A 27,622-nucleotide genomic window follows, 5' to 3' on the forward strand; every position below is an offset into this window, starting at 1 on the left:
CTTTTGTATTATGTTTTAGGCTGCTCTCTGAGTTTTGCATTCTGGTTTATGGTGTGGCTATTCTCTTTTTCTCCTTTTCCATTCTCTCTTTTTTTGACTTTCTAGCTGACTGGTTAGACTTTCTATCTTCATCTTTATTCAGTGTGAAGTGCTCTTTTTCTTTATTTTTGTTTCAAACTTTGATTGAACATGTTCAAGTCTGACTTCTTGCTTAGGTTTTCTGTGCTAGTACTTGGAGTTTAGAACGCCATTTTAATTCCTTCTTATTCTACTGTGTGTTGAATTTGTTTTTCTAGGGACAAGTTAATTTTATAGGTTTTCTGGTACAGATTGTTGTCTTAGTCCTCCCTCCGTCTCCTCTAATCCCTTTGTATTTCCCTGTCTCATAATTGCACTGAAGTTTTTAGTATTTAGGTATAAGACGTATGTCAGTTTTACTTCCTGTCTGTCTTCCCTCGATTTCCTAATTGTTACCTTCCTGTGTCTCCTCCCTAATCAACCTTCTGTGTGTATAAACTCTGTTCTTCACCTGCCGTTCTTTGTGGAGCTCTCTGGTTATATCCCCTGTGCGTTCCCTGCCAGCATATGGATAGCGTTTGATTTTTCCTTGTAGACGTTTCTGTTTTTTGGACTTTTAGTTCAGCCTAAATAAGCAGCTCCCTTTTTGTGTAATCTGTCTGCCTCGGACGTCCTGCATTTTGGTTCCCTCTCCAATTCTCCACGTCTCACCAAATTAACCTGTCATTAAGAATTTTTAACATTTTTCACTTGTGTGAATTTACTGTTATGTGTGTTATGTTACTAGATTATGTAATTAAACTCATCCTGTTAATTTTTGTTTTACATTAACAGACCCAGCTGTTATTTGATTTAGGAAATAATACACAAAGTATTTATAAATTTCAAGTAGCTGAATGTAGGACTATATTTTGTCTATATGTTGAATCTTGCAATTTCCTTTTGCAGCTTCTGGCAAGTAGCTGGAGATTTCCAGTTTTTATTCCTCAAGAAGGTAAAAATAAATGCATTTGATATTATTCAGCTCTATGGTCCTGGTGCTCTGCCATGTAAGAAGACGCTGATAAAACACAGAATAAAAGAATACACTCTAAAACACAGAAACAAACACACTGCCTTGTTTAGGAAAACAAATGTTCACTACGTATAATCTCCACACGACACACCCTATATACACACACACATAGAAAGCAAGAAACAAACACATACAAACAAACGAGGTTCCTAAATCAGTCTCCTGCTGACATGTTTGACTTCTGAGGTCTATATGATTGCCTCTAGCCTATGAGCTGGTAAACAGTTAAATTACCCCCGAAGTCAAACATAATGTGTCACGTTGGAGCATGTTATGGAAATTATGTTTAGAACAGGTTTACTGTCGTGCAAAAGTAATCTTCCAAAAGACACAGAATATAAAATATAGATGGGTTCACTATGAAAACATTTCATATCAAGAAGAAGAGAAATGAGCACACACACTACAGCAGGTACGGTCATCCAGTTCTGACGTTTATTCTTCCACAGGATGTGTTTTTACTATTCCAGAGTTTGTGTATGTCTGTTTGTCCTCCTTCCTGATAAGAGGGTTTCTACTCTTGCCTTCACTCTGCCTAACCTCGCAGGTTTGCAGAAATAAATAGAGACACCTGAAAAGTGATCTGAGACCTTTGCACAGGCCTAATTTATCATGTTACTGAGAAAAAAATGTCCCTTCTGCTTCTCACTGAATCATATTTTCAACTTTTCAAGTTAACACCACATCTTTTTCACTGATTTGTCATGGCTTATCTGCTTCACGATAAACAAACTCATATTTCCTTTTGATTTTGTTTGAAAAGAATGCATATAGATTCAGATAAGTGTCTGAGATTCTCTTTGCCACATGTCAGCGATACTCACAAACATGTTGCAAAATAAGCAATATTAAGGGCTTTTTTTCCATTCTGTAATCTCCATAATGAATGATTGGTATGAAAACTAAACAGCACTCCAAAGATCTGAATAAACTGACTGAAATTTACATTATAGATTCACTTTAGGAAAAGTCTGCATCTTTCCAGAAGTCATTACTGGGGAACTCATTATTTGTTCAATGTTGTATGACAACCAAATTGACTTTGTTACGCCTCCTGGGTATGATAGTTTTACACATTTTTTAAATGTAACTGATGTTTTTTATGGATTACACATAATGAATGTGCCTCTTATGGGTTTAACTCCAAGTATCTCAAATATTACATCTAGTCTGTGGTTTTCACAAAGTTCTTGTATTACAGTCCTATTTGTATGTATGCAGAGGACAGCTAATCTTATTACAATTTTAAATTCAATATTTTTTCTTACATCTCAAATATTGAAGCATTTATTTTATCAATGTATATTTGAGAATATGACTTTTATTTATGTCAAAACTATATTTGTTTTCCAAATGTCAAAAACACTGCTGAGTATCAATGAAAAAAAAGATTGGACTGTTTCACTCAGTATCTTTATTAGCTCCTGTTCCATAAGTGCAATCCAACCCTTTACACCCTCCACAGTAGCAGCAGCTATGACAGGATGTTTTTCATGAGGATGTCACTTACCATATGGAATGACTGTGGCAAAAATCCAAGGCAGACATGATTTGTCTGAAAAATTTCCTGGCCTCTTTAGGTGTTAACCTGCCTTTCTTCACCAAGTAGTCGAACAGTTCACCACCAGACACGTGTTCTAGCACGAGGTACCTGAGAAACATAGAGGAGACAAAGAAATAGGAACGAAATCAAGAGAGTACATGAGAAAAAACTCTCATACATGCACCCAGAAAGAAGAAAAATACCTGCCAGAACAAATACCTGCACTCTCTACAAAGCCCTAAAGAAAAGAAAAACCTTGGACCTCTAAGGTTTCTGAGAAATGGCGCAATGGCAGGATGATAGTTCCCTCGAAGCACATAGATTAAAGACTAACAAGCTTTCAAATCTTTATCTTTGAAAAACTATATCATGCTGATTAATCTTTTTTATAATTCTTTGGCGATCTATTGTCCATCTACTTAGTTTCATAGCACACACACACACACACACACACTCCTTGCCATCACTTCATCATTTCATGCGGCCCTTCGTCAGGTGGCCTTTGAGTCTGTGTGGCCAAGCATTCTGTCATCCTGACTGTGTGGCCATGCTCTGCAGCTCAAAGGGGAGAGGGAGGAGATGAATCTTCACTGACCCATGCCTGCAGCTGCGTCTGTGGATTGAAAGCAAGGAGTGCCCCGGCCCTGCTCCGATCTCAACTGCTCATATATCCTGTACTCAAACTCACTCCATCTTCACTAGGACAAAGTGAAATCCAGACTGATAGTAAAATATTCTGTCTCTCCCCTTCTGGATATTAGGGTGCACATGGGTCTCTTTCATTTTATTAACATATGGCGTCTCAAACTGTAACTAGTGACAGCGCATGTGCTCATTAAACAGCCCTCAGTCCAAAGGCAAAACCTTTGTTGGAAAAGCCTCGGCAGCTTTGGCAAAAATAACAACCAGTCCAAACACAAGTGAGTGATCACAAATTACAAAAACACATACATTTTGCATGCAGAATAAGGATGGCTACAAATTTAATTTCTCTGTGAGGTAAGTTTTCTGGTCTGTGACTTAAAATACTGGCGTTCAGGCAGGATGCTCCACTGAGTTTACCCTAAAAAAAGATACATTTTTGTTACTGCTGTAATTCCTCCGATTATTCTGTTTTAAATTTGTATTTGTCTCTGAAAAAATAGCTTTATTATGATGCAAGAATCAGGATTTCCCTTTCAGATTTAATATTATATCTAAGCTAAAGTATTCAAGGTTTAGGAAAATTCTACTACTACTATTAACTCTTATAGACATACAGTTGTGGTCAGAAGCTTTCAGCGAAGACCAAAAGAACTGTAGACTTACACAAGTTGGGAAGGTCTCTTGGAGCTATTTGGAAACAACTGTAGATTCCAAGATCAACAGTTCAAACAATTGTATGCAAGTACAAGTTATTCAGAAGTGTCACAACTGAATAACTTGTACTTGTCTGGAAGCCCTAAACTGACAACCTCAGATGAGAGGAAACTGGTTAGGATGTTCAGAAACAACCGAGGAACCCCCAAGGCTCAAGCCTGCCAAGAACCGGAAACAACAGTGTCACACGGTGAACAGAGTTTTACATAGCCATAGACTGTGAGGGTGCTAACCAAGATAAAAGCCCCTGTCCCAAAATCCACACCCCTGGGCTCGACCAATATTAGCAGCTGCCCACATGTATAAGCAAAATGTCTTCAAGAAAAAAGATTTATTGTCAGATATGGCTGTGTAGGTTCTCAGTCATCTAGGTCATGTTAGTCTAAGGAGCTTGGAAAGAAAGCGACTGAACTTTTTCTTGAAGTTTCTTGAAGATGTTTTAGCTCTTATCCAAGAAGCTTCTCCAATTCTAAAGTTCTAAATTTCTAGAACTATATAAAAGTTCTAAATCTAAATTTTACTGTCAAACAAAACAAAAAACGAGCTGTTTGACCACAATGACAAGCAGTATGTTTAGAGGAGTAAAGGTGGGGCCTTCAAACCTAACCAAACTATATCAGCTGTCAAGCATGGTAGTGGAATCATCATGTTATGGAGCTGTTTTGCTATGAGTGATACTTGTAGATTGCTCAAAATTGATAGAAAAATTAGGATTTTTTTTCAGCTTCATATCAAGAAAATACCTGGTCCTTGTCCTCTTTAATCTCAGTGATGCCATTGCTTACAACATCCCCTACAATGCCTGCACTTCTGTGCTGGCACTACACTGGTTCAAAAATAGACCATTCTGTGTCAGCTTTGGAAACAATTCTTCTTCCACAGCTACACTTTATTGTGGGGTACCTCAGGGTTCCGTCTTAGGTCCCAACCTGTTCTTACAACTTCTTCTTTGGTCAGAAATCTTGGTGTGATATTTGAATCTGGCTTTAAGATAAGCAAATTAACTCAGTGGTTAAAAATAGCTTTTTCCTTCTCTGATTCAGCTCAGCCCAAAATACTGCTGCTAGGCTGCTCAAAGGCACCTCAAAAAGAAATCATATTAATCTGTTTAAGCTATTCTCCACTTATTGCCAGTGAAGTTTAGAAGTGATTTCAAGATCCTCTGATCTTGCTCTGTAAAGTTGTCTGTAAAGCTCTTCTTGACCTGCCTCCTTTTTACATGTCCAACCTCTTACACAGCTACTTGACTTCTTGTTTTCTCCAGTCAGCTGATCACATGCTTCTGACTGTCTGCTACTCTGGATTTTAAATCATAGGAGTGTTAGCAATGTAGAACAGCATTTCCCTCACAGTGAAGTCTGCTCCTTCCACTGAGTATTTTAAAACTAAACCTAAACTTATTAGGAATTTGAGTTTGTCTGATTTACTCATTGTGTCGCCTATGCTTTTTTTCAGCCATGACTGTATATGTTTAGCACCTGCTAGCATACGTTTACTTATTTCTGTTCTCTTTGCCTATTTACTTCTATCAAATATGTGGTACAGCACTTTGGTCAATATAAGTTGGGTTTTTTGGTTTTTACCTTATAAATAAATTAGAGTTTGAGAGCTAGATGGTGGAAACTCAAAGATACATCAAAACTGGTTTTGGAATGAATAAAGCAAGCTAGCGTTAAGCTTCTGGAATAGCTTTCTCAAAGCCCAGACTTCAACTTCATTGAAAATTTATGAACTGTTCTTAAAAGGCAGGTCTGTGCCAGGAAACCAAGCACTTTAAATGAACTCTACCAATTCTATCTACAAGAGTGGTCAAATATCCAGCCAGAATTATGCTACAAGCTTGTTGATGACTACCAAAAACATCTGATTAAGGTGCGATTTGCTAAGGGCCTTTTAACCAAACCTTAGTGGGGGTGTATGCAAATATTTGACCTGTATTTATAATTTTGTCCCCGTGTGGAGGGAATAAATATTTTCTAACTTGTGGACCAAATTCTTGTTTTTTAAAGTCATTAAAAATCTATGCTGTGCAATTATTCCACAACAGCTCAAAGAAATCACTGAAAATGATATTACCATGACATTCATGCCCATGATAAGTGTATGTAAATTTCTTACAACAACAGTAGATCTTGCACTCCTTGATTGATTGCTTAAGGATTCACAACAACAAACTTAAGATCAATACATCTTAGGCTAAAAAAAAAATTAAAAAAAAATCATACACTATCTGATTTGTAAGAAATTTTGCATTTCCTAGTTGAGGCTACTTGAAGAATTTCTCTGATATAGTTTGTTTCTTTTACCAAAATTCCTCTCAGGCTCCTTTAAATTCTCCATCACCTCTTGTACACACCCGCAACACCAGTTTAAACAGCTTGTGCCAGCAGAATAATAAGTATTTCAAGCTCTGGGTCTGCAAGCTGCAAACATGCTGTATATCTATCAATTACTGGCTTTCAGGTGGAGATATCGCACTAAGAATCAGAAACATTAAGAGAAAAATTACATCACTTGTGCAAAGCTCAGAGTGTATTCAAGTCACTTGTGGTGCAAAATGTCTTTTGTGACGCTACTAGTGACCGTCTGTCAGAAGTCATGAAGCAATGTGCACAAAATGTGATTTTAATAATCCAATTATAGGATGAATCATAATATTTTGCAGTTCCTATCATCTTAAAAGATGACATGTACAGCACTGCATGTCCAATCCTATTTGCTTTGTAAGCTAAAAATGAAAACTAATTGAATTTATTTGGCAAACAGTCCACTATAGATCAAGAGGTCTACTATGAACAACTGATGGGGCTGTCACTCACCACTGCTAAAGCAAGCTGATAAATGTATGAGTGTCTGCATGAGTGTGCGTGCAGTGTTTGTGTGTGTATGTGCAGCTGCTGCAGCAGGCTCTTCGTGGCTAATGTTTCTTAATGCCATGGTGTTGCCTCTGATAAGCACGTCATGGTGTTTACATTACGAAGGCTTCCTCGCCCTATTAGCAGTCCCCTAGCGTGCACAACTAAATTAAATGCTTCATGCCAATACTAATGGAGCATCTATCCCTCTAAGGCTGTAGTTGTTGGCCTGCAATCATAATACACCAATCACAACTGCTCTGCAGACCACCACAATGATTTGTGGCATTTTAACAACTGTTCTGGTGTCCAAAACAGCAGCTGACTGTAAGAATATCTCATAGTCACAAAAGTTGCTACACAAATTTCCTTCTTCTTTTATTGTGTTTGCATTACAATTATGATTTTGTATATTTCACACACATCAAATGTGGACCAAAATCAGCTGGTGATACTTACAAGTATTTTTTATTTTCGTAGACATCGTGTAGCTTTAAAACATGTGGGTGTTCTATGAGCTTCAGAATAGCTATTTCTCGCTCCACCTGTAAGAAAGAAAAAGGAGGAAGAAGAAATTAGTAAAAAGAGTTTTGATTACTGCGTCATCAATGTTGCTACATTCCTAAAAAGACTCCACACGAAGAATATAATCGGGCCTATTAAAAAATAAATATTCCCTTCTTTCTCTTTTTTAAACCTTAGTACCAAAGTAGTGTAGTACTTTGTTTTAGGTGCAAAGCACTCAATAACCCTAAAAACATCCCCTGATGAGGCACTGCTGAAAGGGTTTCCACCAGTCTGTAACAGTCGTACAAACCAACTGCAGGCAAAACAGTTCAGCACCTGGAGTCTTCTACTATGAAGTCAAGCTGCTGTAATAGATGCAAATACATCTTTTGGCATAGTCTTTTCAGCATGTGAGCACTAATGGTGCTTTTCCAGATGTCTCAGCCGACAATTCCATAGGCAACCGAATTGTCAGAGTCAATTTTTTTCCAAAAATAGTTTTGAAATATTGCTTGTTGACACAGAACTTCTTTCCAGTTTGCTTCAGTCTGTTTTAAGCTTTGTCTCAAAGTGTTCCAGAGCCAATTTAGTGATTTCCATGACAGAATCACATCTGCTTTTAATGCAGTGTCATCTGAGTGCCCAAAGATCACAAGCATCCAAAAGTGATTTTCAGTATTGGTTCTTTCTGCTGGTTCTTGAAACATCTGATATGTTTTTTATATTGTGAATAAAAATGGGTTTATGCGATTTGTAAATCATTACATTCTTTTCTATTTTACACACACAACTTTTTGGAATAAGTAAACTAAGGAAAGGACCTGACTGTTACTTTCTAGTGAGAGAACGGACAAAGATAAGCTTTGATCAGACTCTGAGCTGGTTAGCTTCCCAGCCAGTAATAACTGCTATCTCATGTTTGCTTCAAAAACAGATGGAAAACAGGTTGCATATGCCTTATCTTACACATTCTCTTCCAAAACAAGCCTTGAAAACACTGTAACATTTCATAATCCATTGGTTTTCCTGACGTGAACACAAGTCTGTTTGTTTCGATAAGAAATGTGAGGAATTCCACATTTGAACACTGTCCACGGACTGGCTCTTACCCACAGTCAACAACACAAAGCATAGGTCAATATGGGTCAAAATGTGCACTCAGGTACATGAACATTGCCCACAAGAGGCTTCTTTACACTCGAGTTATTGACTGTACTGTAAATATAAACACTACTGTGTCCAGAAGAAACAGACAGCTGAGACAACTAAAGTCCCTTTTGTTTAATTTTGTGTACAGAGCTACTAGGTGACATGTACACTGTACAAAGCAAAATTTCACCAAAATCCAGCTGATCACTCTGGATTTGTATCACCATCTCCAGAGGTCTTTGTCAGCATGTACAGCTGCCACTGAAAATCAGCATGCAACCCGCTTCGAGAGAATCCACCACTGCTCTTCAGCACCCTGTCCTCCTGGTCTCCTCTCGGCCATCAGCTCACCCTTCCACAGTTCTTGCCCATCTTCCCTTCCACCTTCAGCATCTAACTTTGACTGACAAGGATGAAGATGAAAGAACAGCGCGAGTTAAAGGCTCCTCTCTCAATCTCATCAAAATCAATTTCACTATGTCATTTGACTGTGACAGCCTTCACATTGCTTTAATGTCATACTCAGCGTGGCTTGGCTTTATGAACACTCGTGTGGAATGAAGTCAAAACTGTGATCTGCCAGCTAACTATGTTCTCATTAAATTCTCCAAAGCTCTTTGTTCAATAAGTAATATGCACAGATCTCCAAGTCTTATTGACTTATATACTCACAATGCTTTAATTTCAAAACAGGTTTTGTTGGTGGTCTCTGCTCAGTCTGTGATTGTGGTATACCTTTACACACAATTCATATTTTCAGGCAAATAACTTTGTATCTGGCAAAAACACAATTAAAAAAACTGCTTAAATACATTCAGTCTCTCCAAAGAAAATGCGGTGCAGCGTTTTATTATTCAAGCTGGGCCTAACAAAAAAAAAAAAAAAAAAAAACCCACAAGAGAATAAAAAGCTATATAAAATATATTAGAAAAACTAGGCACATGTCTGAGTCTGAAAAGGGTATAAAGGGATAATTACCACTGGTATGAAGAAGCAGCATGAGAAAAAGCTAGGCTAATCAGGGTTAATCCAGACACTAATGAGTGCTATCAGCAGCACGACACTATGCCACTTTCTCACCTGAGGCTAAGGTGCGTTGTTAAGAACGAGCCCATGGTGGCTAGCTCGCTAGCTGGCAGTAGGCTCCCTGCAAGGAGACTAATGCTAACCAGGACTCGAGATGAGCTGTCGAAATCCTACAGGGCCGACATCCATCCTAAGCTTCTTTTAACACCTCCTTTTAGTTAATTGAAAAAAAGAGAAATGAGGCTTAATGTGAAGACTTAACTGAACAACAGTCTGCTTATTGCAAGATTTGGTGTTGATTAACATACTATTATAAATCTGTGAAGCAACCTTTGCTCTTTCTAGTAATGCCTTTTTTCTTTAAGTATCCTACAGTTATCAAAAGGTGACTGGAAAAATACGGTTATTCCTCATTTGCTTTCTTCTGGAAAAGGGGTCACACAGTATGTGTTCTGTTCATGCAGTGGATTCATGCATACCTAATGCATGAAACACATACAAAGGAGGAACACCAACGGTTTCTGCATTTATCCACACAGCCACTAACTGCCCACTCACTCAAATACACACACTCTGTAACTTCATGCTAGTAATAAACAATACCAGGTGGCCATTCCCCATCTTGGCCCGGCTCCTGTGCATGCCACAGTCTCTCATTAAATTTCACATCTGTGAGTGTGGACAATTCTCTCCAGTTGCCATTTCTCCATGGGACTTCATTAGGCCTTTATTAGCAGGCACTTGGACATTGTTCACCAAGATGCACACATGCACCTAAACAGAGGTTAGATGAAGACACTCTTTTTATCTTGTCTTGTGTTCTTTTTTTGTTTGGCAGTTCAAATTACAGCAATTTCTGGTCAATTTCTCGATAACAAAACGGGTCTGCAAGGCAGGAAAAAAGACGCCTCACCAGAAAAAAGGGGTCGAATGTAAAGCAGTGTGGTTATTGTTGTGAAGTGGACATCATTAGCAGAAGACATCAGAACAGGAGCTTGTTAGTGAAAGAGCTGATTGGCACACTTCGACCCACAGGCTTTCCCATCAGTGTCACATCCTGCCACAATAGATGAATCAATAGGAAGGAACAGCAACAGTGATTTTTTTTTTTTTTTAAAAGATGTTAACTAAGACAACTGCAACTACAGTTAAGCTGTAATAAAAAAGCAAGCTGTATGCTGAAAGAAAAAGGCTCATGGTCCTAATGGTCTTGATGCTGTTCGGTCTAAAAAGTACAGCTTATATGATTTATTACCTTTACTACAATTTGCAAGCAAAATGTAGATGCTGCAATAGAATAATACGCATATGTGAGGGAGAAAGGCTGAGAAGGCTGTAGCTACTTGGAAAAATAAGACAAAAGGAGTAAGTGGTGTCACTCCAAATTCAGAGGATGGCAGCCAGTTTAGCATAGTTCCATCAGCTTGCTATTGATTTGTTAAATTACAGCCCTGGATCTAAATGACCGAATGGATGAGCAAACAAATGAGTGGCAACATCAATAGTTTTATCACCATGGCCAGTGATAGAGGCCAGGGGATTACAGGCATGCAGACAACAACAAAGACGCAAAGAAATTAGATTCATGTCGCATGTGACAGAATGACCAAACACAGAAGCCAGCCCAAAATCTCAAAGGGTGAAATACTGGATCACAGGCTCTGTCATCTCTCACTCTCCACTTATTGCACCTCACACCATTTTTCCAGCCGGCCTCTCTCACCCCACAGAAGGAAAACACAGACATTTCTGTCACCTCCCCAGGCAAGTGAGTGAATGGCCCCTTGATACTGAGATCTAAGGATCAAAGTCAGCAGGGCAGCCATGTGTGTCAGATAAAAAAAAAAAAAAAAGGGTGGCTATGCTAACAGTGAGGCCGTAGTGCGTGCAAAAGCTGCTGGGTGGATTAAAAAAAACAAAACAAAGGAGAGACAGGGGAGGGTGTGTGGATGTGGAAGGGATAAAGGAAAAGCCATGTAATTCTCTCCAACGGAGAACAGCAAAAGAAAAGTGTTATGAAATGGGGGGAGGAGCAGTGGTGCCAGCTTGAGCCATCTTCCCTGCACGTCACCACCCCATCTCCTGGGTCTTTTATTGTTAATTAACACAACATGGGGAAAGGACAACCTGTTTAACATTGCCATGCACCAAGCAGAGTGTGAATGATAACACAAGGCAGCAACGTAACGAGTTACAAGCATCAAAAGACGCGAGAGACCTCTCCACTTTAATAGCTTTACTTTGCAAAACAAACCAAATATCGACATTAACTGACAACAATGATTTTTTTTTATGTTTCCATATTTCTCAGCGTTTTGAAAGATGTGTAAAATATAGGATTATGATGGCATGAGTCATGGTTTAACATTAATCTATTATATTGTTTTCTAACAGCTTTGTGCCAGAGATCGTTATCTTTACAGCATAACGTCTTTTTCCCCCCGAATATGTATTTTCATACAGCTCAGCTTTATAATTCAAAGATTACTTTTTTTAAACAAAGCAGTTTTTACTCTTAATCTACCAGTCTTCAACATTATACAAGTAGATATCATGTTTCACTCTACATTATGACATTTATATATATAGTTACTATTTTAGGGTAATGATAGAATGAACAGTTAACATATGGGGAAAATAGGCGTAAGATCTGGATGGGGTAACGGCTGTAGAGAAGGAGACCTGGTCTAACTGTTAGGGAGCAGAAGGGGAGGAGACAACACAGCTTGGCTACTGGCTCACAGACAAAACCAGTCAGCTTGTCAGCATTCATACTTGTGACATGTGGATACATTACTCTATGCTGCACACACACTGTACACATACACTCCACTGATCATGGCAAGCCAAGAGCCACCTCCATCCATCCATATGTCGGTCAGTGAGCCAGTAGGGCAGAATAAGGGACAGGAGGTAGCCAAGCTGGTGTGCATGCAAGCATGTGTGTGTGTGTGTGTGTGTGTCTGTGTTCTTGCACATGCATGTTAGTTGGAAGGAGTTGATTCGCTGAAGACTGCTGCATGTCAGTCTTGGTAACCAGCATATAAGGACATCTGTTTCAAGGACAAACACAAACTATCTACAAGCTACAACATCGCAGAGGGCATCAGTCTGTAATGTGTCCCAAATCTACTTCTTGTGCAGGGAATAATCACTAACTTTGAGATGATATTAATGTGTGCTTCTGGGGGAACCTGCTTATCCAAAATTGGTTTGGAAATTTACAAAGACAGGCTCGGGGCAGTGGATTTAACAGTGTTTGTTGAGGTGAGGCGTGTGCGCATTAGGTAGCTGCGTTATCTCTCACAGCTGAGCTGGTCGCACTGGGAGCAAAACAAACACAAAATAAAATCATTTATTTGTATGATCCCATTTCAGTGAAAGTTTTTGAACTGAAAAAAGTAATCTCTCTCTACTTTCATCTTTTTCTGTTTATCACTTCTCCGTCCTTGTGGACCACACAAATACACAAATGTAAAATACACTGATACATACGCAGTCAGTCAGTGCAGCAGGTTTTTCTCTGATAATCACTTTATCAGTCATCCTTTGTGAAGCGGAGGTAAATTCCCTACACGGGGGAGTTTGATCAATGCCAGAGACATGTAAATCGATCTGGACATAGTCTCTGCTAGCTGGCTAGTCCTTATCCTTTATCCATCTTCCAACCTTTGAAATTGTGCTCATTACCCCTTCCCACCCAAGACCAATTCTGGTATCACTCCTCCTCTTCATCTTCTTCTGCTGGCCCTCATTTATTCTCAGTTTCTCTTATTCTATCTCTCTAATCATGTCTGTGATGTGTTCCTGTGCTGTTGACAGATTCATCAGGCTGGCACTTAGACCAGTGGCAGGCCATATCATTTCACCCTAACAGACATGTCCCTGGATAACCTTGGTCCTAATAATGTCTAATAGCAGAGGTGCTTTAGACCCTGCGGACACTGGGTCTAATCATGAAAACCTCTTCAAATCCACTGGATGAGCTTATGGATGCGCTTGAAGGACACATGCTAAAGAGTCGCAGAGACGACGTGTGATTGCTTATGTGAATGACTATGCATGTTTTTTTCTGCGAAAGCCACATGCAGAACGAGCAATTTAACAGTGACAGGCAGGCAGTGGATCGCTTTGGCAGCAAAGTTTTTTTGTTTTGGTTTTTTTTTTGGTTATTGTCAATTCATTCGTTTATGTCACTCACTAATTTCACAAGACGGGACTGGTACGGTAACCTTGGATTGTGGAGAGATGTGAAATGTGGATTAATGAAGTGGCTTTCATAGACACTGAGGGTAGAGCTCAGAACAGAATGTAATGATGAGATCTGAAGGTCGCCTGTACAGTATCACTTACACTAGGGTAAAGCTAATAACTTACTGTTGTCTATATTTGAGGCTAATAAAATAGTTGCTGCTGCTGTTCAGGAAAGTGGATTATCTAACTATTCTGACAAATTTGCATTAAATGCCTTATTTACATTAAATTCTTGTAATTCTTTTTAGAAGAAAAAGCTGCACACACAAACGTTAATGTTTAGTTTTGCCACTAGTAAGCTAGTGGTCATTCTGGTTTGCACTGGTTTGTAAAGTGATGTGCAAAAACAACAACTTACAGAAAGTAGGTAATGAAAAATTGACAGGGATAATTTGGTGCGGTAATTCAGGCAGACATAGGTGATGAGCTGATGTGATTTACTTACCAACTAATTAACTTCACATATGAATACGTGACTTATTTACTGACACAAACTGCAGACAGACAGAGAAGTCAATAAGTAAGAGTGGTCAGCTGAAACAACTTAAATTAGCTCAAAACTTTGGAAATAAGTTCAGAATGAATCTCACATTGTAATGAGGGAGTTGTTTTAGCATTCACACTTGTTAATTAGGCGATACAGTGAGTATTAGACATATTTAAAGAAACACAACGGGCGCAAGTTCTCTGTTAGTACTGCGCATTATTACCACTTCATTATATAAATGGCATATGCAATAATATAGTGTCCAAACTAATTTACAGTACACGCCTGCACTTATGCCTTGTAGTCATGTATAGTATGTGACTGAGAAAAGGATGGAGGAAAGAACGTCCTTGAGAGAGTGTTCGCACAACGGGGTCATTAGCTAACAATCCCCCTCAGAAATGTAGATGCAGGAGCTGATGAAGTTAAAACTGTTCTGCTTTTGATGTTCGACACACTGACCAGTCATTAACATATTTGGAGCAAATGTACGTGTTTATTTGCAACAGCTAAACGTGAATAAAAGCGAGTAAATATATGCAAATTAGCCTGGAAGATACTTTACCAATTGATGTCCTCACTTCAGTGGTCAAAAAACAAAACTGGCAAGCACGCACGCACGCACGCGCGCGCGCGCACACACACACACACACACGCACGCACGCACGCACGCACGCACGCACGCTGAATTATATAAACAACACTAAATGGGAATCGTGCTAATGTTTGCTCTTTTCTAAATTTCCACCATGCTGTACAAATAGTAGTGAATTTATTCACAATAATGAAGACAACTGCATCGTGCTGGAGGTTGATATCTTGCAGTAAGCCCAATCACAGGCCATTGGGCTATGGGCCAAAAGCATATTTATATAGGGAACACGTTGAGAATTCTATGCAGCACATTGGACGTAAAATATGAAAGTAAAGATAGAGGTTGGAGTATTTTCCTCTAACAGGAACACGATGTACCTACTTAAACAGGTGGATAAAGGATTCTACCAACATTCAGTGGTTGAAAAGGAAGACAAATTCACGCTCGACAGGGAGAAAAGCATAAATAAATAGCCATGAAAAGCTATCTGAACTGTGGAGGGGAACTCAGCTGATCTCTTCAATGAAATCATCTCCCTACTTAAGGGGGAAAGAATATGCCCTTTGCTCACAAAGTAAAAGAAAAAAGAAAAAGAAAAAAAAACTAAAGCAACAACAAATAAAAACGCAAATAAAGCTTTCTCATCTATCTGACAACACAGCAGCTGTTGCCTTTGAAGAGGGGAAACAAATGCCATCGATTCAGACGTCTGTCTGTCTCCTGTCGAGCTCAATGGGGGATCCTGCTGTATCTTCTGTTCTGCTATCCTGCATTTCATTATTTCGAGTCTGCACTCCATCTCTGTTTTATCAGGATAAGGCATATGAAAGGTAAAATCACTCAAACAACACTGCATGTGTTTGATGAGCTTTGTCGCCACAGTGAGCAGCAGCAAAGCAGCAGTCAAGAGCCGCACAGTTTTACGTGCCGGATGCTTAATATTCCAAGTACCAGTCAGAAGTGTGTAAACCTCAGTGTCTGGTGTCTTCAGTCAGTGATATTGACCCATGAGTTATACAGTCGCACAAGTAAGGCTAAAACTTTCTTTCAACTTCAAAACCAGTCTTCGGGCACTGGAGGCAAAATCTATTCTCCATTTCATCAGAGCCTCTTTGCCACTCAGTACAGACTGTGAAAAAACTGATTTGGATGATTAGAAAGCAATTGGAGTGTCCTTCATCGTGACTGATAGCGGGCAAAGAACAAGGCCGAATATGGGGAAAAAATACTCTTCTTTAGGTCCCTACAGGATGCTGTGAGGAAACTGGGAGACCAAAAAAAAAAAGAAAAGAAAAAAAAAAAAAAAAAAAAAAAAAAAAAAAAAAAGAAACGGGGCACTTTTCTCATATTTTTGATAAGAACTTTAGAATCAAGCTGTTCTCACAACAGCTCAGCCAGGTTGAGATCTGGTGACTGCTTCATTAAAAAGCCAGCTGACCACTTCTTCTCTTATATTTCTTGCACAGTTTGGAGCTTCGGGTCACTGCCCTGTTGATAGAGAAAAATGTCTCCAGTCAAGCTGTGCCCATAGCGTATGGCATGTAGCAAAATGGAGCAATCTTTTATCCTGTAAAATCCTCCAATTTATCAGTACCATCATATTTCTTCCACATGCTTGACAGATGTCATGCACTCCTATAAAATCGTTTATTTGCTTTATGTCTCAAAAATATTTAATGCAAAGATCTCAAACCTGTGTCTGTGAGAGTTTCTGTCCAAAGTCTTTGTTGTTTTTAACTTTGGACAGCCCTAGATCCAGCTTTTCTTTGAAACTCTGCTTGGTGGCTTCTTCAATACTGCAAGCTGAGGACCTGTGAGGCATCTATTTTTCAAACACTGACACTGATGCTCGTATAATCCATGCTCGATAGGGCCACAGGATCCCCCACTTTTCTTTCTATTTTGGACAGAGCCACTTTGTGTTGCTCTGTGATGGTAAAAGTACTCCCAGTTGTACGAAATCTTCACTGTTGCAGTCCAATTCAGAAGAATTTTTCTTTCCAACATTTACAACGTGTCCAGTAGCATGCATATGCATGTCATGCAAGCACCCAACCTAAGCATACTCTATATCAACAGCAGAATTGAGCGGAAGCACAGCTGAGAAACAAAGTTGGTAATTCTATGGTCTTTCTGTGCAGTCAACCTGTTAAAATCAAACCAAGTTAAGTCCTAGTTTCTGGCTCAGCACCAGACAAAGCCGATGGATCAACACGGCAAGGCACAATATATGAAACCCATTTATTTTAAAGGGTGTCTGTGCACACTCAGAGGCACGGACATGCACACGAACAGATAAACACACATTAAGTTAAAGAGGATGTGTGTATGTTGGAGGCATTTCTATATCCAACTCACTTGCGGCAATACAGAGATGGGAGAGAAGGGACAATCTATAATCATTAGGAGGGAAAAGAAGAGATGGCAGAGAAAGAAAGCTACAGTGCTGTCACAGAGGTGTCGGGATAACAAGATTAGAACTTGTGTGATTCATCTGTGGCCATGGCATTCTGCTCCTCACCCGCCCACCACAATCTCTGTCGGTTGGTGTGCTGAACCTTGATTCCTTGTCTTTCTGTGACTGTTTTATTTGAAATTATTATTTTACAATCTGCGCATTTAAAACTCAGATACTATAGTGTCATATAGACAGTCTAAAAGGAGTTTTTCTTTCATTTCAGGGCATCTGTATTATGTACTAAGACATATAGACTTCACAAATTATACTAGATATGTTCATTTGTGAAAATCCACATAATCAAACAGCCTTGATCTTGTTAATTAACTCTAAATATTTCTGCCTTTATTCGCACCAAAGCTGTGGCATTGTCGTGCTGTTCTCGGCTTATAGTCCTCAGTGCAGTGTTTCAAATATTTGCTTAAGGGGGCAATTATACTGCACACTGCTGCATCTCCAAACTACTTTTCAATTTCTTGGGTGCACATTTCACATTTAAACTGAGCTGACTTACATCAAGGACAGAGTTAGAAAACCACCTTACTGACCTTATGGTCTTTAAAAGCTATCAAAATGAGCATGGCTATGTAGCAATGTCTACCTCATAAGACATCCATGTAAAATGTTCCAACTTCATATTCACCACCCTCTCTAACCCTCCCCCGACCCACTCACACTCTTCCCTCCCTATCTTCCTTCATCCTGCACTTCATCCCTCCTCTCCCTCTCTTCCTTTCGCTCTCTGAGCTTGGGGACAGTAGAGTGACTTTGAAGTTGTGCTGCTTCAGGAGGAGAGAGGGAGTCACTCTGGCTAATTAGTTGTCCTTATCCCAACAGCAGCAGCAGCAGCCACCAGCTCGCTGGCTCAGAGGAAGAAAACAGAGCAGGCATCAACAGCAACTACCAACTGCTGCATGTTAAAGATACCCTGATCCCTCTGCTAACGGCTAGTAACAATAATACTCACCCTAAGACTGAACTGCAGATTTATCGGAGTTGCTTTTTTTCATATACAGTATAATGACAGGCAGTATGGTAGAAATATGTTACAGCGAATCCTCTTTTTTTCAGGGAAAACTTCAAAATCATTATGTGATTACATGAAATCACATAATGTCTCTAATGTTATGGTAGTTTCATTTTAATCTAGAGAGACAGAATATCAACTAAAATCCAGAAAAAAGACACTTTATGCAAAAGCTATAAATTAATTTACGTGTCATTGAAATACAGTATTTGATCCCCAAGCAAAACACAACCAAGACTAATTGGTCACCAGATTTTCACACATCTCAGGAAGGATGTTGGCCCACTCCTCTTTACAGAAACTCTCTAAATACTTTAGGTTTGTTGGCGGCCCCTTGGCAACTTGAAGCTTTAGCTCCCTGCACAGATTTCCTGTAGAGTTGAGGTCTGGAGACTAGCTAGGCCATTCAATGACCTTAATGTGCTTCTTCTTTAACCACTTCTTTGTTGCCTAGACAGTTTTTTTCTGGCTCTTTTTTTTATGCCTGACACTTCTGTCCTCCATTTGTCTGGAAAAACACTGTCTGCACTGATGAATCTGCTGCAAGACTTAGATCTATGATTTCGTGCTGTTTACAACAAATTTCAACCCAACCACCCAACAGCATAAAAACACCATGATACAAGGAAAGATCCAACTTTCCTTGTATCAACAGCTCAGGATGCTGCTGGAGGTATAATGCTGTAATTCTTACCACATTTAGGCCAATTTGAACCAATTTGAACACCACAGCTTATCTCAGTATTGTTACTGACCATGTCAATCCCTTCATGACAACAGTGCACCTATTTACTTCCAGAAGGATTACCCACCATGTCACAAAGCTCATCTCAAAATGATTTCTTGAACATGACAATAGGTTCACTGTTCTGAAATGACCTCAACAGTCAAACCAGTGCAGCATCTTGTGGTGGAAGGGGTAATTCCCATCATGGATATGCACCCAACACGTCATGTCAATATGGATCATGTTGAATCTATGCCATGTAGAATTAAGGCAGGGTGTGTGTGTGTGTGTGCGGTAGGGATATGGTTGAAATGGAAGCTGGATTTGTACTCTTACGCTGGAAGTGAACACAAAGGGCCATGCCATATGTGGGAATGTCACAGTTAATAGATCAAGAAGAAAACAGGAACTTCTGACAAGAAATGCACAGAGATGTGGTGTCCTGACAAAGACATCTGTGTTATATTTTCCCAGCAGGGTTTCTCCCAACATGTCCATCTCTCTTCTTACTACAGTTCCCTTTTGCTTTCTCTCAACCTCATGGCCTGATCTCATAGAGACATGTCCAAAGTAGAGGGAGGTAGAGAGAGAACTGACTGAGATTCAGAAACATCAACTATTCCCTTGAGATACCCACAAGCACTCAGATTCATGCACAAAATGTTGGTTCTCTCTTAGTATCGGTTTGCCTTACTTCATTCAGTTTGGCCTCAGTGCGAAAGACTGCTGACATACTGTCATATGTGCACGTACTGTGTATTCTCTCTCTGTCTTTTTCTCTCTCATTCCAAACATGACAGGCAACCACTTCCCGCTGACGGAGACTCTTATTATTATTCAAGTAACTCCATTGTTAGCTTTTCTGCTTAGAAGTGAAAAAACATTGGGCCGCACTTGCTCTTTGAAGTAGTCAAGGCTCATTCCCTGGTTACAAACTGACATAAAGTTCATAGACGCATGCATTAACCAAGACAATTCAATGTCTTTCTGGTCCTTAGTGTCACAGTCTGTAGGGTTATGGAATAAAGAGTTCAGCATTAGTTATATAAAGTTCAACACACAGAGTGTAGAAAAGACCTCTCTGCCAGATACTCCGAGACAATTAATTCAACCCATCTCCTCATCTCCACAGACCCCTGACTCCCAAGGCCAGTCATAAGAAGGACAGACGGAGAGGGATGACATAGGTCGTGGAGGATGTGCACATGCTCATACTAAAGAACATGCAGATGTTGCTATGGCACATGTGCACACATTCCTCTGCACATTTGTGTGTGGCCTATATTTGTCTATGAGTGTATGCATGCATACAAAGTATATCTGTCATCAGGAGTGTTGCAAATACATATGCACACACACACAGACGCACACACAAACACACACCTGTCTGGGCGAGTCAGACTCTCCCCTAATGGCACCACGGGGACCCAAGACATTAGCATATTAAAAGGTGACATTTCACAGCCTGAGCTATGCAGGAAGCTACAGCCCGATCATTCTGACAGTCTGACAGCCAAATATGCAGTCCGAAGAGCAGACACATGAGAGTATGGGTTGCGACACAATGGGAATATGGGAAAACCTCGACTAGATTTGAGCTGGAAAACACCTGTCCAGTCATAGTAGGAAGCCCCAAAACATGAGAATGAATTTGTAATCTAATTTGTGAGATCAGTGTTAGGTGTAATTTGTGGTCCCGCAAATGTGTCCATCTGTGTATTCATTACTATTTGGACAGCAAACAGAGAGAGGTTTTCACCCACAGCGAGCGTGCTGCTGTGTAGTCACCCAATATCCCACCTATGGGGTTACTTATGTGCTGATCAAATGCTGATTGGATGATGATGATAGCTCACGCACTGGTTGTACCACGTTTTTTTTGACACCGCCGCCATCAGACAACAAGATAAGATAACTCTTTATTGTCATTGCACAGTCATACATAGTACAATAGTACAATGAAATTGGAAAACTGTCCTACGTCGGCACTACATGTAACACAACACGACACGACACATCACAACGCAACACAAACAACACAACACAGTATAATAACTTAGTAATAAAAAAGAAGAATAAGTGTATTTGTCTTGCACACTGTTATTATTGCACATTAATTATTATTGCACCTTGTTATAAATATAAATACTATTATTATTACTGTTTTTACTGTTGTTAACCCCCCCCCAAAAAAAGTCCAGGTAGGTAGCCAGTCAGGTCAGCTATTTGCATTGATCAGGGCTAATGCCCTGTTGTAAAAGCTGTCCTTGAGTCTATTTGTTCGGGACCTCAGCAGCCTGAACCTCCTGCCAAACAAACACTCTCTCCAGGTCGACGAGGAGTCCATAACTGCTACCAGACTGCCTTCAACTATACCTCCTCAAGCATTAAAATAAGCATAATGTGTTCCAAAACTAGCAGGAAATTTGTAACTTGTAACATGTAAGTTTGGTAATGAGTCATGCCATTAGATTTCCAGACTGTGAGAACGGCTGAGTTGTACTTGAGTTACATCCCATATGGAAAAGATATATATAAATCTTATAAAGTTTGTATCTGTCTTGTGTGAAACTTGTATGAAAAGCAGATAAGAGTGAAAACTGATATAAGATCCCTTGAAAAATTATATAAATAAAACTTGTATGTTTTGGATACTTACTAAAACAATATATGAAAGTAATGAGAAAGTGGCCACTTTCATGAGTAAATCATATAAGTTTTTACTATTGCTTTTCCATATGGGATGGCTCTGACAAAGCAACAGCACACAATCTCACACACCATTTCTATGTAAACAGTGTTACAGGTTAGCAACAACAGGCACAGGTAGACACAAACACACTGACATTTTAGCATGTGATCCAAAAATACTGACTTGCAGCATGAGTGGAAAAAACCTAGAATCTCTTTTTATACATGTAGAATAATGCTGATAAATTTGAATTTTTGTAGATACATATTCTCCCCGACGTAATTCAGTTCTCACTGGCACACACACTACACCTGCTGTTACACACACACACACACACACACACACACACACTCTGCTGAGACAAGACTGACAATGGCTGAGGTTAGTAATTGGCTCTGAATTGCAGCTTCAGCAAAAGACTCGGTCCTGTTGGAAACCTGTCAGTATTTGGCATCTGTTACCCTCATTTTCCTTTGCAGGACAGCAAGATGTCACCTAGCTCACCGACATGTGTTACAATAGTTCCTCTACTTCTGCTACAATACGTCTGTCAGAGCTGAAGCTCTCACAGAAATGACCTGCCTGTCTTTCATGAGAACATTAAGACTGCATGTTGAATGGGATAAGAGGCAGAACAGAGAGAGACTTCAAGAGCAAATCAGCAGCAAGCAAAGAGCAAAACAGACTCTGACACAGCAAGAAGCTAATAAATACAGACCGTTTATCAAATAACAATATCCAAGGACAGAGAATTTTTCATCTGTAGTTGAATAATGATGCCACGTGAAGCGATCCAAAACTGAGGGATTTTCCATTTTCAGATAACCTTTACTGTGAGCAGACCCATTCTCCTCCTGCTTTCCAGCTCATAAGCCAACAATTACAGCAAGCACTTGTCTCTGCGTGTATCCTATAACTACCATTTTCAGGTTGTAGTGTCTCTGAGTTGCCCTCGCTCTTCTTCTTCTCTTTAGTTTCTTTACAACTATTCCATCAAAACAAGGGACAATGTTGCACTGAATGGAACTTCCCAGCAGGAGTCCTATGATGCAATGACAAAAAAAAGAAAAAAAAATTCTATCCTACTGTATGCCTTAAAAAGAAACAATGCAGACTTACTAGTAAAAGCATACTAATTATAGTCACAGAAAGCCGCTTTGCTGTTGTGCATTAGAAGCTCTGACTCTTGCTTGATGGGGGAGCTAAGCAGCTGACTCTTTGAGTCTGAAATGCGTCACTACCTCAGCATGTGATTCCACTCTGTGATATAAACTGCTAATATTTAAGAATTTTTGCAAGATCAGCTGTTGATTTTTTTTGAAACCTTGGTTCTGCTGAGGAAGTCCACTAGCTTAGTATACTATCCATCCATCAACTGTGGGAACATGACAAATAATAAAGTTTACGGTAAGATAGTAAGGCAAAAACAATACAGAAAACAAAATTATTTTTTCATTTGCACTAACCATCCTCATCAGAAAGTCCGAAGACTAAGAGCCGCAAACATACCTTCATTAGTACTGACTCGCTGAGTTTCTCACGGTTCACAATCTTAATGGCGACTTTCTGGCATGTTACACAGTGGACTCCAAGTTTGACCAACCCTGGAAAAAAAGGAAATACACATTTCATTAGTTCAGACACTCTGCTGAATATGAATTTCCACTGAAAACATTAGGAAAAGTCCTAAAATGGGCTGTGATTCTTAAAAAACACACTTAAAAAAAATTCTCTTGTCAAGTGCATTGACAAGAATAATATAAAGCAGCTAAGGACCAAATGTTGCTAATGCTTGTAATGACTTGTGAAGTGTACACAGAGCCTTAAATTAACTGCCCTCTGGGGTTTATTTGAGTCATAAAGGCAGTAAGTGAGCAGGCCATTTGCTCTATTGATTCCGATAATGTATTAAACCACTGTAATGCAGTAATGTTAATTCATCTAAAATGGTACAAACAATAGGATTATAAAAAAAGAATTACAGGATAAAAAACTAATTATCAACCAGCATCCAAAATGACATGAATGAAGAAAAACTGCACAGAGCTGTAGTGAGAAACTGAAAGTAGAGTGGCATATTTCAAAAACACAGCAGAAAACATTACCATTTTCTTCACAAGACAAACACACTGATTCATGGGTAGAAATCTGAGTGTGCCAGTCAGTTGTATAGGGACTCCCACACGAAGACTCTGTCAAAACTCATATAATTCCTGTGATTTCTCACAACCCAAAAAGCATCTTCTGCTTTGCCTTACTAAATGTCCCCAGGTGTCCTCACTTAAGTGTAGAAAACCGACAGGGATACAACAACAATGAGTGTAGTTACAGTGGAACAAAGTGATGAGTGCATTTGATACAGGGAAGCCATGACAACAGCACCAATACATTTTCATTTGAGCTGCATTTTTATTAGAAAGATGTTTGAAAAGAAAACAAGAAAAACAAAACACCCCAAAAAACAAATTTTGGTTCTCTTTCATGGAAATTTCTCATGATTTGGCAGATATAAACTGCAAACTATATCTAGAAACTATATCTAGAAAAAAAAAAAAAAGACTTCAGCAATTTAACAGCTGAAAAGCAAAATTGAACCTGATTTAATTTAGCCTCTTTAAACTTTGAGGACCTCTTTCGGTGCCTCCACATACATTTAGATTTTCCCTAGAAATACCTTCCTGATGAAAACTCAGTTTCACCAGAGAACTTCGGATTTGCACAGACAGCAAACATCAACGTCTGTGTCAAACTGACTCAACATTCACATTAATGATCATTACTGAAGACAGCAGTTCGGTGGAAGCCCAAATGTGGCTCACATCACATCAGGTGAGAAGCACAGTAAGGAGCATGCTTGTCTTTTTTTCCCCAACATTGTGCACTATAAATTAATTCCCCAGGATCACAGTCAGCATGGGAGTTCTACAGTGACAGATTCCTTGCCCTACTTGCAAGTGTCAGCTTCCTGTGACTGCATCTTCTTCTTCAAACTGAAATTCAAGTGAAAGGATTGCTGATTTGACACAGAGCAGAAGATTAAACCTGCTGCTGCAGCTGCACGAAAGCAAGTGGTGTGAATGGAACTTCCAGGGAGCAATCTAAAAATAGCAAGAATAACGTCAGTGGTCCGGAAGTGTACAGTAAAACATCCTTGAAGTTAATAATGGCCAAAATACAATCAAGTACAGTTTTCTTGTTTTTTTTAATGGATGGAGTCATAATTTTCAGTCAATGAAAGATTAAAGAATAGAGTAATATCCTACAGAAAGGGTTTGCTGGTGTGAAGCAGACCAATGTGGGCTTTTAGGATCCTCAGCTATGTCTTTCTCATAGATTTATTTCTGTATAACCCAATAGAAGAGGAGAGTCAATGAGCTTTGAGGAGGTGTTGAAAAACAGAGAAGCAGAAGTATTCCGATGCCACAGAAATGCCTTGAACGCTACAGAGATGACGGTAGGGGGGAGGGCCAATTGTGGGATATAGTGAAGGAGGAGTGAAAAAGTGAATAAAGATCAAGTGAAAGATGAAACCAAAAAATTTAAATAGATTGAAAGTAAAGGACACAACATTATTCAAATGACAGGCCACAGATAATTAAGCAATAATGGGGAGTGTGTGAGCCTCTATCTTGGGAAGTTGAGAGGCCGCAGGGGCCGAAAGTGGAAACACATGGAAAGGAGGTGTGAGAGATAGAGAATGACAGAGAGATAGGAAGCAAATGTTGAAAAGAGGAAGATAAAAGATTTAGAAAGAAAACATTTTGGAAAGGGGATGAGGCAGTTGAGCAGAAGGGGGAACAACAGACAAACCCATTAGACTTGTGATGGTAATCATATGTTAATGACTGCTATAGAGAAGCTCATAAGTCATGATAAACACATTAAAGAGAAAATATCTGCCTGCAAACACATGAAAAGCTAACTGGATTATTCGCCTCACTATCCATCTTCCTCCAATGCCTTTGTTTTCTTGAGCAGGGGGCACATTAGCAAGAGAAAATGTGCAATGAGAAGACAACACATTATGATTTTACAACCACTTTGCTTATGGATTGAAATGAACTGTTACAAGGAAGTTCAGTACATAAGACACAAGACATTAGCCCCTCTTATGCAAAATATCTCAAAATTATGACTCACAACAAGAAGCGAATAAAACTAATGCTCAAATTACTAGCTAAAGCCAACAACAGACAAAAGTCAGATTGTCCTTTCTGAACAATGCCAAATGTGTCAATTAAATACTCAGCTGAACATGAATTGTTGTACTAAACTTTACAGCAATCCATCCAGTCGTTGTCAGGATATTTCTAAAGGCCAGAAATGTCAACTTGTCCATGTCTGCACAAAAGGTTGTTGAAATGTGTCAGAATCAAAATGATGTAAATCACTGCTATCCCTGAAGCTAGGCTGGTAGCACGGCTTGTATTTTATATGAAAATGAGGCACAGAGAGCTTAAAACAAGCTAAAGCATGTCATTATGTGTGGGTCTTACTTTCAGACATTCCAAAAAAAAAAAAAAAAAAACATTTGCCAAGTAAACAACATTTGGACATAATGTCAAAGTGTGCCCTATAAACTCAAAGTCATATTTGCCAAACTACAACACAGAGCAAAGTAAGAAACCCTGAAGAAGTTGTCAATCCTACCACAACACACCAGACAACAAATGCAATAAGTAAAGCATTTCTGTTCTTTTCTTTTGGATTTCTGTCAGTGAATTGGTTTTTGTTCACAGGACAAGCTGTAGACTGGTGGCCAGTGGTTGAGATCTCTCTGCAATTTTGTACCTTCAAAATAAATTCCCTGGCTCTTACATCTATGACAAAGCTGATGATATTATGGTACGTCCCATACATGACCCCAACATCCTTCTCCCAACATCAAACACATTTAAGAAAAAATCCTCAAAATAACTGCACTATGATTCTCTTATTTCAAGTATGCTGCGATAGCTAACTTCAATTTCTCCATGACCCAAAATAAACTCCCCTCCTCTGCTCTCGAGTGTGCTGTAATTTAAGAGCTCACCTACTGCCAGTGCCCCTTTCACCTGTCTATAACAGCACCCTTGGACAAACAGAAAAAAAATGAAAGCTGGAGTGGCAAGCGAGGGAAGAGGAAGACACCAGGATTTTGTCTGGCTCGTGGTGTGCTGAGTAGGTAGGCTGTCTTTGAACATAGGTTCAAATGTAAGGCTTCAGCTGAAAGCACAAAGGTTTGGTCCACATGAGGGGTCCATTTGCCAGCGCATGGCTCTGTGTGCGCATGTGAAGCAAGTATCTGTGCAAGTTTGAAGCTGATGTGTAGCATTCTTTAGATTCTCGCTACAGAAGAACTGTATTGTGATTTAGTATCACATATGAGTGGTTTATGAACCAAACAAGACACGCGCGTGTTTTTCACTGACACCTGCAATATACGGACAAAAGCAGGCTGTGCAGTGAAGGTTGCGATGCCACTGCATCAGCAAGTATATTGATGTCTCCTCTCCTTTGCCCTCCTCCCAAATCAATAGCATCAAAACTCTTGCCTTCACAACAGTAGAAGAATAATGGCACTGACCAGGGACTCGTGGGCAGAAGAGACCACTTGACTGACCCCCTCCCCACCCCACTCTAGCCTGTACCCCAGCTACACAATCTTTATTTTTCATGCACCCTTGTGATTAATGGCCTAATGTGGAGGGACTGCTGGAGGAAGACGCAGAGTGATAACTTTGGCCAATTGCTCGGTGAGCATCATGTGTTGAGCATTGTTTAAGTGCACTGTGCTGGAAGCTTGCTTGATGTCACAAATCTCGGCTGAGAAATATTAGTTTTAAAATAAAAGCTGAGCAAACTGTGCTG

The 27,622-nt window shown here is 39.5% G+C and overlaps 1 protein-coding gene across 12 annotated transcripts in view; it reads right to left on the reverse strand.

Moving 5' to 3' along the window:
* The window catches only part of brsk2a (BR serine/threonine kinase 2a), a 173,990-nt gene that overhangs the window by 54,331 nt on the left and 92,037 nt on the right, over positions 1-27,622 (reverse strand). For all 12 annotated transcript variants that reach the window (XM_076885613.1, XM_012922500.4, XM_004563382.5 and 9 more), the window contains 3 exons: positions 23,282-23,376; positions 7,310-7,395; positions 2,604-2,744 (listed from right to left, as the gene is read on the reverse strand). In XM_076885613.1, the coding sequence (XP_076741728.1) occupies positions 2,604-2,744; positions 7,310-7,395; positions 23,282-23,376 (322 nt within the window). The remainder of the gene's footprint in view (positions 1-2,603; positions 2,745-7,309; positions 7,396-23,281; positions 23,377-27,622) is intronic.

This window comes from Maylandia zebra, linkage group LG7 (genome assembly GCF_041146795.1).
Source record: "Maylandia zebra isolate NMK-2024a linkage group LG7, Mzebra_GT3a, whole genome shotgun sequence".
Classification (NCBI taxonomy): Eukaryota; Metazoa; Chordata; class Actinopteri; order Cichliformes; family Cichlidae; genus Maylandia; species Maylandia zebra.